Genomic DNA, 12,690 nt, shown 5'->3' on the forward strand with positions numbered 1-12,690 from the left:
GTGGCAATAGTTTTTTCTTTTTTTATTGAAACATATTTTGCTAAACATACAGGTCGCGTAGTAAACTGTTTTCAGATCATTCATAAAAAGCCAAATTAAGGGGACAATATTATATAATTTTTCAACTGATATAATTTGACTGCTATTACTAGGAAATGAAGAAGACAGTTACACATGTCATTACAAAGATGTGTAAATGACAACGATCTTGAGTTGTGAATTGGCAACATGCTATTCTAAAAAAGAAAAGGGAGAAAAAAAAGCAGTGCTTAACAAATGATAAAAAAAAACAAGTTATAAAAGACAAATTTTTACAGTGATAAAGTATCCAACCGTCCAAGAGTTTTTCAGGGGCACTGGGGTACCTGTGGATAGTTTTCAAGGAGCACCACACCTCTGTCTGAAGCATGTGATTTTGCCCCTACAACTCTACCAACTACATCTTGCTTTGGTAATATATCCAAAAATTCAATATTGCACTTAATGCACTAAAGGCAATTTATTTCTATATCTTTTACAGTATTTTTTCCTTTTTAGACAGAATAACATGACAAATTTAAAGGTTTGTGACAACAACACATTCACACACATGCAAAAAACAAAACAAAAGAAAGTCAGTTGATATCAGTCGAAAGTCATGATTAGATAAACTTTGGATAAACAGATTTGATGCAGATAATCTATTTGATATGGAAGGGAATGTTGCATGGGTAAGATACAGAGAAAAGACAAGCCATTCTTTCATTTGATGGTAAAGAAGATCTAAATATCTGAGAAATTAATTAAAATGCTGAAATTGATTGTCTGAGGCACTGAAGAGCAAGTAAAGAAAAATATATACAGTTTATACACAGACAAAAGCAACAAAATCTTTGGACTGAGGATGAAATTGAAATATTGACAAAAAAAGAATCTACAAACTCAAGAAGTGAGAAATTCAGCCTCAGAGGCAGCTGACAAGTGTAAAAATCCTTGAAAGCCAATTTACAACGCAAGAAAATAACCTACTACTCTTCAAACATTACAAACTACACACTACTTTCCTTAAAAGGCAGAGCAGCCTAATCAAAGAAAGACCTCTAGGAAGTGTACAGAAATGTTTTTGTGTTTAAATGAAATGTTCAGCTTACGTGAAACAGAGCCTCAAAGGTAAGATTATGGTTAGTTGTCAAGTGCTCTCTAAACTGTAAAAGGGAACAAAGAAACAGTTGAAATACAATGACATTAGCCAGCTTTAAACACACACTCCGTCTCTTGCTGACCAAAGATGGAGGCGCTTCAGTGGAGTGGAACAGCACAAAGACACTGAAAGCCCCATTATCTTCAGGGCTATTCAGTGCTGGACCACCTGGGTCTGGCTAATCTGAGCTCTCCGCAGGGATGGAGGGAGAAAGTGTACTTGCTTTTAGAGCAGCCCTCCTTTTTGTTGTCGAAGTAGTGTGACAAAAAAACGCGGGAAAACGATGATCATTTCGTCACGGAGCACATGACTAAGCAAAGATTCAGTTAGTTTGGAATTCAATAGACAACAGGATCCTACCACAAGTTTACAATGGATTTCACTCTCAAAACTAAAGGAATACTGTGGTAAGAAATCTATTAGTTTGACGTTTCATGTTGCATCATGTCATGGCAAGCTAAAAACTAGAAAGCATTGATGTGGGCGTCTGTCATGAGCTGTAAATCCAACAAGAACAAACAAACCTTTTTTTTTTTTCTTTTTTTTTACAACTTGAACAAGCTTTGAACCTCATAAACTGCCTTGGACACAAAAAAAGATACTCCTCACTTGTCACCCTGAGCCGCCCCTTCCAAGTAATACACATTTACTAAATGGCGGTTCAAGTGGCGACGGTAGTCCATCTCTAAAGAGAATGTACGGTCACAGAAGATACACGTGTGACTGAGCAGTTTGGTTGGAGATGGGAGCTCTTCTGTCAGAGTCTCTGGAAGTTTCTCTCCACCCTCGGTGGCAGCAGCCAGTCCGTTAAGACCAGAGTCGTAGCTTCCTTCAGAGGCACTATCGCTGATGTCACTTCCCCCATCATTACTGTGGATACCCTCGTCATCCTCTGCGTCAGTGGATTTGTGACCAGGCGGACAAGGAAGTTCAAGAGATGGGCTGAAAACAGGCTGCTGTTGGCTGAAACCTGGAGAGCTCTCGCTGTCAGTAGGTGACGGCATCTCACTTCCACTGTCTACTTCTGGAATTTCTTTTGGTTCATGTGAGATCTTATTCTCGGTTTCTTTAGATCGTTCTGAGTCTGGATCTTGAGGTTTGCACGAGACTGTGGGTTCCTCCACAACAGGAGTAGTCTCCTTGTGATTTCCGTCATCTTGATTGGTCACCACAGTAGGTGCCTGCTCGTCTGGTTGGGTAAGTACCTCCTGTGTTTCTGTGGTGAGTCGTTTTTCAGCTTCTGGGAGGCTTAGCTTCTCTGGGACTTTATTGATCTTCTCGGGTTCAATGGCACAACTCTCAGGTTTGTTTGTACTTGCCTCAGCACTCTTGGTTTTGCTCTTCATGGCCTGTAGGACCTCAGGTATGGTGCGATTTCTCTCTGGAGCACAAGAACTTGTTGATGGCTTGGCTGTATCTTTCTTTGTGCGCTTGACCCGCTTTGACGGACAGGTTGGTTTTGAAGAAGCAGTCGTTAGTACATTCAGGTTCTCTGCTTTTCTTTTGACTGGTTTAGTCTTGACTTCTTGCATTACCTCTGTACTCTGGGCATCACTGTTGACCTTTGACAATTTTGTCTGCCTCTTGCATGGTTTCTTGGTTGGCGATTTCCTGCAATCCTTTGCACTTTCTTCCTCTTCGGTCTCCTTCACTTTATCATTCAGCAATCTGTTTTCCTTTTCTAGCCACTCTCTTTCTTCCTTGTCTTTGTGCTGCTGCTGTTTATCTCCAAGGTCTTTCTCCACTCTTTCGTTGTCCAAATCCAACCTTTGCTCTTCAACAATGGGTTGATGTTTTGCAGTAACTTCATTGGCAGTCTCCTTTAATGGCTTCTCTTTCTTAGGACGACCTTTCGTTACTTTCTCCACAGATTTGGTGGATTTCTCTACCTTCTTCACCTCCTTTTTATTAACTTGTTTGTCACTGCAGCCCTCTATTTGTGTCGCAGCAATGTCCACAGCTTTTACCAAATTCTTTCCTTTAACCTTCTTACTGTTTTTCTCTTTACCCTCATTTTTCAGCATGGCCTTTTTCTCTGCAGTTTTCTCACTGGGTTGCTGGCTTGGCTTTCCAGATTTTTCTTTCACAATGACATCTGGATTTTTCTTTGAGGTCTTGTCAGTCAGCTCAGTCTCCACAGCAGGGGTGGGTTTGCTGGGTTTCTTAATGGAGAGGTTGATGGGGCCTGATTCAACATCATTCAATTCTCCCAACTGCTTTTCCTCACTTCGCCTCGTTCCGACCTGGTCTGTCGCAAGCTTATTAGGTGAAACATCATCGACATCAGTCCTTTTGACACGCAGTCTTACCTTTGACACGTCCATCGAGATATCAGTGCATCCTGGGTGTCTGGACTTGATGTGATACTGTAAGTTGCACTTCTTGGATGCAGCATACTTGCAGACCGGGCAAAGAAATTGTCGAGGGTTGACATGGAGCTCAACATGCTTTTTAAAGTTGCTGCGGTCGGCTGTCTTGTATTGGCAGTAAGGGCAGCTTAGGGGCTTGGGTCCATTGTGGACCTGTCTGGCATGGCGGGTCACCTCATGCTGGTTGGCTGCCAGGTAGCTGCAGTTGTCACATTTGAAAGGCCTCTCACCTATTGTGGACAGACCATAAGGAGAAGGTCAAGACAGAACAATCAGTCTTTTATTTTAACATTTTGAGAGAAACACATGCAAATCTCATGCGGGGGATACAGATAAAAGACAGGCAAACGCATCACAATACAGAACCACATTCTAATTCACTCTGTATACCACAAACCGTGTACCATTTTATCCAAAGCCATCTGGCTCCAAGGAGAGCAACAAAAGAGAGAAACGTCATTGACAAGATGAAAACACAGGCCTTGAGTCATAGCTGATGAACAGCACATTTGCTTTGTCCCAAAACCCAGAGAGCTCCCTTATAGAGGTTTACACAATTCCCATGACTTTTCCCAAACTTAGAAACCACAATTTTAAAACCTAATGCAGCTTCAAAATACTCCTCAGAGAACGCATTCCAGAATGCACTGTGACAGGTTCAAAGAAAAAATAAATCCAAGATGAATTTTGCCAATCATGTCAAATGATTAAAAATGTATTTAATAACAATATTTATTTTTCTAAATAATTAATCATTGTAATTAAAATTATTGCTATTGCTTAATAGATTTGTGCATGCTATGTAATTTCATTCATATTAAAATATACTGTTAGCTGTTATTGGATAAATATATTGAAATTTCTTGGAACAAGGCAGCTCAGAAGGTTTTGGAATTATTAAATGAAAATGTGGACTGGAATTTAACATGAACTACATTATAAATCCTAAAATATAACTATATACAATCTAGATCAATTTCAGCACAAAAATGTTTCAACAGACAGACATGAGACTCACCTGAATGGGTTCTCATGTGTCTGGTCAGATGAGTTTTTTGGGAACTGGAGTACTCACAGTATATGCACTGAAATGGACGCTCACCTAAAAGAAGAGTTTGATTTTCACATATATTTATGGTAATATAAAAGGACACTGAAACGTGAACTCAAATCCTTTAGATATTAGACGTACCAGTGTGGGTCCGGATGTGCTGTATGTAGTTATTTTTGCGGTCAGAAAAATATGAACACTGGTTGCAAGTGAAAAGCTTGCTGGGAAAGTGATTCCTCAGATGTTTCTTCCAGTGGTACTGACTGATGGTGGTATAAGCACAAATGGTGCACTTGAAAACTCTCTGATCTTCACCCTCCTTAGTATGATGTTTAAGGTGAGCCATGTAGTGGTCATAACGGTTGGTGTTGTATCCACAGCGCTCACAGCGGATCACACCTTTGGAGTTACTCAAACTTTCACTATTCTCTGGGTTCGGTGTCTGAGATTGGCCTGACTCACTGGCCAGATCGTCATCAGAGTCAGCCGCACCATTTACCACCGTCATTTTCTTGGCGCTGTGAACGCGGATATGGTGAATAAAGTCCTCCTCATTTTCGGCCTGGTACTGGCAGGGTTTACAAAAGAAGGGCTTCTTCTTCTTTTTGTTGGATTCGAAAATGACGACCGGGGTACGCTTACGTTTTTCTGCTGGCGATGACTCAGATGGGGTTTTTTCGGATGGGTTTGAGAGGTCTTCTACTCGCTCTATTTCAGCTTGCTCCAACACTCTTTCTGTCACATCTGCCTCAACCCGAGTTACCTGTTCAGCGTACGTGACCTCAGACATCTCTGAATTGTCAAGGCTGTATCTAATAACACCTTCTTCCTCACTGTCAGAGTAGTTGTTGCATCCAACAGTCTTGAGTTCAACCATTTGTTTCTCTTCTGCATTGTAGTCTGAGGAAGACGTCTCTGATGATACTACCACATTAGCAAGCATCACTAGCTGAGGGGCGGCCACATCATTCCGAGACAGCTCAGGAAGGTCATGGCCCACTTCTGGTAGTGGTATGCCTACAGGCATGAAGATACCAGAAGTAGCTGGATACACCGTCTGAGCAGACATGCTCAACCAGCTGAAATGCAAATAGAAACACTGATTTTAGAGAACACAATCAGAAAATACAATCAGTAACTTAAACTGTAAATTGCATCTTAAATTTTATCTTTAAAAATTGTGTATGTAAAAATGAAAGAAGAAGTTTCGAAGGATGTGAGAACTGTGATCTTTTGAGAGCAAGTCATCTAACTATGACAAAACAAACAATGCATTTTCATTTAAGTTCTAGCAGGGGTGATTGATTAAATCAAATGCCATCATTTTCTGAGCCATTCTCTGATTGATTAACCCCACAATGAAAAAGCAGATTGTTTGATTTCATGCTCCCAAACACATTTAAAAAGAACCAAACAAAGCCTAAATCACCACATCTATATAGAGCCAATAAATGGTTCTTTCTTGTATGAAGTCCACTAAAGCAATTAGCAGCTTTAACTCTGGGTTATTTTAGGGAATTACAGCAGAAAGGCGTCTATATTGCAAAAGTTCCAACAATCCTGACAATGTATGGTAATGTTCCTCAAAAGTAATGATTCAATTCTCAAGGCATGACTTGTTTAAGATGCAATCACGAAATATATTCAGAGCAACAATAACAAAACAATCAATGTTTACTGATTTGCATTATTTCACAAAACTATAATTTCCACACAAACAAAAAAAAAAAAAAAAAAAAAAAAAAAAAAAGACTTGCCTTTGTGTGCCCATTAAGGAAAAACAAAACAAAAATGTATTAAAATCTATGCAGTTCATACATTCATTTCAAACATATATATTATATATTATATATATATATATATATATATATATATATATACACACACACACACACACACACTAGGCCTATATGTACCATATTTCATATAATATTTAGAGACACTAAATATTAATTGAATTTTAGTTCAAAATGTTATTATATAGTAACTAAAAATTAAATACTATATATAGTATTCATACAATAGTGCGTGAGTGTGCGAGAGAGAGTGAGAATATTTAAAAACACTAAATGCTACATACGACATACAAAATATACTGCTTTAAAATTGTTTTTGTTTTGCGTGTTGACAAAATAAAAATCACAAAAAAATTCTCCAGTTAAAGTTTAATTAAATCTGTTCAAGGGTAAGAAATATGATCAAACAAAAAAAGAAATGTGGCATACAGAGTCATGCATGTGTGTGATGAGGGCCTGTGAGCTTTGCATGCTCAGAAATGTGTTCGGCCATTTTAAAACAGCACCACCAACTTTAGCCAGCGGAGGAGGGAAAAAAAATATAGACGATGTGTGAACTGAAGCAGCTTTACATGAAAGTTTACTGAGATCAACTAATTCAATAAGCAAAGTACTAAACATTTTGTGCTAAAATGCGCAGGCGGGCTTTGCGTGAAAAGATACAGTGATTGTGTTAAATCAAAATTGTCAAAATAACGAGTGAAAAACTTTGACCTTGTTGGACAGCTCCAAACACGACCCATCTGAATCAGACGAAGAGCGAACTACACATTACACGAAGACATAATCAAAAATCACTCGGTTTAAATTCACTACATAAAAGTTTAACATGACTAAAACCAAATGAACACGTTCAACAGGCATTTCACAGAAATATTGGTGATTTTCGAATAAACAAAAGCTCAAAAAGACACCAAACATATGTGATTTAGTGTAAAAGCGAAAGGAATATCTTTTTCCTGGTTGAATAATAGTATAAAATTAAAATTCTAATCAATCTGACAGCACAAGTTGCGTTACGAACCTTCACTAAGAAGAAAAAAACACTTTTCCGGAAACTGCATGCATGCAACAACACCAACACACACCACACACAACCCAACAAAGTTACACTTTTTATTCAGCATAGTCGATCGAAGATCATTGTGAGGTTTTTGTGTTTCATTTCTCATTATATTTACGTACTTTTACGCTTTTAATTTGGTCAGCGTGAGTGTGTTAGCCGTGGTCCTGATCTGATCTCTCTCCGTGCTGAAATCAGCCCTGGACAGCGCCTCTCCCTTTCAATGCAACCCTCCATTTTCACTCCACTTACTTTAACTTAGTTGGGCTCGTGCGCGACACAAAACAACACAAAACCACACCCTTATGAGCACGAAACCCCACGGAATCAATCCCACGTACTTACCGGAGACGTTCGCTCGTTGTTTAGCGATGTTGCTGTATAAACAAGCTTCGGGAGAAGTTAGTTCCAAACTCTCAAATCGGTCGAGGAAGTACGCGAGACTCACGCATTCCAGCACATCGCTCTCGCGCAGCGATCGCTGGGGAGGTGTGACGTCAGCGCGCTCGCTCACACAGAGCACGCTCATGTTCTCGCGCTCTCAAAGTTTACTATTGATTGTTTTGTGTTAGTGTTGATAGTGACAGACACATTTTAACAAACGAAAATATAGCGACGATATTTTGAACGGGTCTGAACTATATTGTAGTAGGTCAGACTCAGTAGTGTACAAGGCAAGATTGCATTTGTGTTTGTTAACTTCCAAAGCCACACGTGGCAAACAGGCAGCAACAATAGTAAATTTGTTTTTAAAGGAATATTTGTACAGTTATTAGGCAGCTGAACCCACTGGATCAACATGTGCTAGGCAAAGAACTAGGAAAGATGGGTGGGGAATGCTGTTTATTTTCCATGGTTTTGTCCACACTTTTAACCCTTGAGGTGCTTTGAACAAATTAGACCCATATTTAAAGTCTTACATTTTAATAAAAGTAGCTATACAGTGGGTCTAATGACTAGGAAAAGTTTATTTTAATCTCCCAAAGTGTATTAACATTAAAGTGATTATTTTAGTTGAAAATTGATGGAATCACTTGGTCCAATCACTTGGTATTTCATTATCTTATGTATTTTAGAACAGCTTAACTTACATATTATTATGCTATTAGTTGAACAATATCTTACAGCTACAACTGTATTTTTATTTAATGCATATTTCATGTGTATTTCTCTACATTGTGACAGGATTATTCGCTATATAGGCTCATTTGGCACAACCATTGCAACAAACCATTCTTCCACATTACACTCACTACAGATGTTTATGAAAGTGCTGTAGTAATGTTTGCTGCCATGAGGTGTTTAAAGTTCATCCAAATGGGCCTGTGTGGCCTTTAGTCCCATTTTACTTAGAGAACAGTATGGGAGACTAAATCTGAATGTGAAATATTTTGGGATCAAATTTCATATTTCCAAGAAAATGATTGAAAGATGCATAAAATCATTAAAGGTCATTGTTTTTGTCATGTACCAAGGACCACTTAAAAAAGCAATTGGCTTTTATGAAGTTTTTTTGTTTTTTTTTGTTTGTTTGTTTGTTTGTTACTGCTAGTTTCAACAGCAGATACACATGGTATTTATAGCATTCTTTACAGAAATAAATACTCAAAGACAAAAGAAGATTTGATAAAAGGTGCATTTTTGGCTTGCAGAAGTATTTTTTAGCCCTTTCTTGAAGGTTGTGATGGTCGCAGTGTGGTCAAAAGTCAAAATATTGTGTATGTATATGAGAGTGTATTGAGTAAAAATGTTGAGTGTCTGCATCATTCCTGGTGTGGAATTCTTGGTTGTGCTGAACTAGTGATCTACTAAGGCCCTAAATGATGTTCTGTTACAGCTTTTAACAAGCTAAACCTCACTTAAGTAAATATGCTCAACAGGGGTATAGCAACTGTTTGTTTGTCATGCATTCAGAAAGGACACTTTTCATGGCTTGCTCTGAAGTTTGCAGTTTTAAGGATGGCTGCATCAGAGGTGTGTGCAAAGAGAAGGGGACCTGACAGTTTAGGTTCATTTATTTTGCTCAATTATGGTCATTTTACACAAAGATATAAAGAACTTATAAGCAGTCATAAAGGCACCAGCCAAGGTCAGTTACAATGGAACAGGTTAGAAGGTCTAAAATTAGACCTTGATGCCAGGGGGGTATTTTCTTGAAAGGTATTTTCTTAAATCAAATGTTACTTACCCTGTAAAACAATACGGTTTCTGGATTGCTTACGCAATCAATTCACCATTTTGTTCACAACTACAGACACAACCTCCAAACACCACACAAACTTGTACAAACCTGAACCGATCACATCAAAATCAAATATTCTTGTCAAAAACCATCTCTTGTCAGAATCAAACCTCGGCCTCTGATGATACACAAAAACTAACAGATACAGAATACTTTCCTTCCTAGTGAGATCAATTCATAACACTAACTACTAACACCAGCAACAGCCAAGACATTTCTTGAAACCTTCTCTCATTCTTACGCTAAACAAAACCAAATCTTCAAATTATTCACAAAACCCCAAACCCCAGCCTCTAAACTATTTCACCTGTTCTCAAACGATGCTTTCATACAGGTCACAGAAAATAAAGATGACAAAATGTATCTATATGAAGCAGCTAGATTTCATTTACACAAGAACTCAAACTTGGTAGGAACAGAAATCAACTAAGCCAAACGTGATGACAACGAACAAAGAACTTAGGCCACATCCACACGAAGCCAGAGCTTTCCCCATCTAATCTTGTTTTCAGATTAATCCACTCTGGGACCCAGTTTAAAAAGAAAATATAAAAATAAAAATGGCGGTTTCAGGCTCCCAAAATGGCAGATCCATCTGGACTAAACGCCGATATGATCGAATATTTTTACATATACATCTAAACGCATCTCCGTGTGGACAGCTCTGAAATGAACGAAGCTTAAATACACTGAAACAAACCAATGAACTAGATGAACATCAGGTGCAAACACTAATTAACCCATGAGTAACCATAGTAACTAACAAACAGATGAAAGGAAACTGATCTAGAAACAGTGAAAACCAACTCAAAGTCAAACTCAAGCAAACGCATAGTCAAGGGAGGGAGGATCCATGAAGGTGGTTTGGCAGGCCTTTCCAGGGTGAGGAGTGATCAAGACTGAGCCCCTATTGGTGGAGAGCCAGACAGAGCTGAAGAGCTGACGGGACCAGGCACAGCAGAAGGCCCGGAAGTCTGTGGCAATGGTAGAGTGATGACTGACCAAGGTGGACGAGGGAGCCCGGTGGAGCCATAGTGACGATGGTCCCAGGTTGAGCCAAAGGAGCGAGGAGCAAACAGTGAGCCGACTAGGTCAAAGGCCGAGATGGAGTGACAGGCATGGAAGATCTGGGCAGAGCAATGTGGTTGACACTCCAGGGCTGGGCTGGCGAACCCAAAGACCATGGCACATCCTGGTGGGAAAGCGGAACTAGCATGGGAGGAGCTGAAGGGCTGAGAGGAGAGTGCGGGCAGGGCAGCAGAACTAGGCAGTGCAGACAGGAATTTCACAATTAACACTTTAGGCTGACATGAGACAGACAAGTTTCTCAGCAGTCTCATTCTTGACTGACACAGGACAGGCAGTTTCTCTCTGAACGATCCTCTTGGCTGACATGGGACAGGCAGATACTTCACATTTATCAGACTTGAAACAGGCAGGAGGCAGGAGTGGGAGGCAAGGCAGGAAGAAAACATCTAACAGTTTGGTGCTGGCTGGGGAAACAGGCAAGGAGTAGGAAAACGAGACAGGCAGGACACGGTCACTGTCAAAGTCTATTAGCGCTCCCTCCAGAGCAGAAACCATTTCATCCCCTCATACTCCACCAGTAGTTCTTCGATGACTTAAGTTGCCGGCTCATGTACCTGGTCAGATGTTACATTGAGCTCGGGCTCCGGAATTATCCTTGGCTCAGTCTTCTCTGCTGGCATTACGGTTATGGTGAGCTCTGGCTTATCAGTCGTTGGGGTGTTGGCAGCAGGCTGGCTCACTGTCGTTCTCCTCATTCTCCAAAATGATAAAGGGGAATCTGTTGTGGACAAACACTCATTCCACAAAATCCTGGATGATCCCGAGGCCCATTTCAAATACACAAAAGCTGGTGTCATAGTAATTGGTGAAAGGGACCAGATCCAAATACCTCTGAGTGTGGGCCTCAAGGGACAGATCCTGGGAGGGGAGAAGAAACTTTACTGCTGCTAGATCCATTGTAGAAAATCTGTTGTTCTGTCAAAGCTTATTGAAAATAAAGATGAATGAAAAGGATCTAAATACAGCAGCTAGACTTTATTTACACAAAAACTAAAAAAAAAAAAAAAAAACACTAGGCAGGAACAGAATCAACTAAGTTAAATGTAATGATTACAGACAAAAAACTGAAATGAACAGAGCTTAAATACACTGAAACAAATCAATGAACTAAATGAACATCAGGTGCAAAACACCAATTAACCCATGAGTAACCATAGTAACTAATGAACACAAACAAAGGAAACTGATCTAGAAACACTGAAAACCAACTCAGGGTACGTTTACATGACGACTATGTACTAAAAATGGAAGAGTTTTTCTTTGTACAGATGGCTACGTTATCGAAACTATCCACGTTCACACGGATCCGCGAAAATGACTAAAAACTCTGTATTATGCATGCCAGACAAGTAGTAGGCAATGTCACTTTGTAAAGAAAGACTACGCGCCTGCACATACTAGGCTACGCATTCTTTTACAGAGCACTCACGCCAAATACCTGTCCACCTTATTTTTACAGTTTACTGCACTTTGATATCCTTCTCATTATTTCCCTAATAAATCGGAAGTCTCGCACATTCACAGAAAACACGTTGAAAAAGAAGGCTGATCAACTAAAAACGTAATACGCATATGCATTACGTCGCCGTTTTCGCAGATTCGTGTTTTTGCAGTTTACACGGAGATGACAACGGAAGTGTTTTCAAAAACTTGCATTTTGAAACCCGTTTTCAGGCCACCAAAACGGTGTTGTCGTCTAAATGAACGGACAATTTACACAACAACGGCGTTTTGGTGGCCTGAAAACGCAAACTTTTGAAAACAGGTTTCAAAGTGCAAGTTTTTGATAACGGTCTCCGAGTAAACAACAAAAACGACAATCTGTTAAAACGATGACGTCATGCACATGCACATGCGCATTACATGTTCAGTCTATAGTGTTTCATCGCCATCTAATGGC

The 12,690-nt window shown here is 39.6% G+C and overlaps 1 protein-coding gene and 1 long non-coding RNA gene across 2 annotated transcripts; both read right to left on the reverse strand.

Moving 5' to 3' along the window:
• Positions 1 to 7: 7 nt before the first annotated feature.
• rest (RE1-silencing transcription factor) lies at positions 8 to 7,983 on the reverse strand. The gene is made up of 4 exons (XM_051918318.1): positions 7,805 to 7,983; positions 4,742 to 5,679; positions 4,568 to 4,651; positions 8 to 3,779 (listed from the first exon to the last, which is right to left on the reverse strand). The coding sequence occupies exons 2-4, from the start codon at positions 5,667 to 5,669 to the stop codon at positions 1,786 to 1,788; spliced, it is 3,006 nt and encodes a 1,001-aa protein (XP_051774278.1). The 5' UTR covers positions 5,670 to 5,679; positions 7,805 to 7,983; the 3' UTR covers positions 8 to 1,785.
• Positions 7,984 to 10,229: 2,246 nt separating this feature from the next.
• Positions 10,230 to 12,095, reverse strand: LOC127494268 (uncharacterized). The gene is made up of 2 exons (XR_007924836.1): positions 11,620 to 12,095; positions 10,230 to 11,508 (listed from the first exon to the last, which is right to left on the reverse strand). It is a non-coding gene; the product is annotated as an uncharacterized LOC127494268 (long non-coding RNA).
• Between the last annotated feature and the right edge of the window lie 595 nt (positions 12,096 to 12,690).

This window comes from Ctenopharyngodon idella, chromosome 14, assembly GCF_019924925.1.
Source record: "Ctenopharyngodon idella isolate HZGC_01 chromosome 14, HZGC01, whole genome shotgun sequence".
Classification (NCBI taxonomy): domain Eukaryota; kingdom Metazoa; phylum Chordata; class Actinopteri; order Cypriniformes; family Xenocyprididae; genus Ctenopharyngodon; species Ctenopharyngodon idella.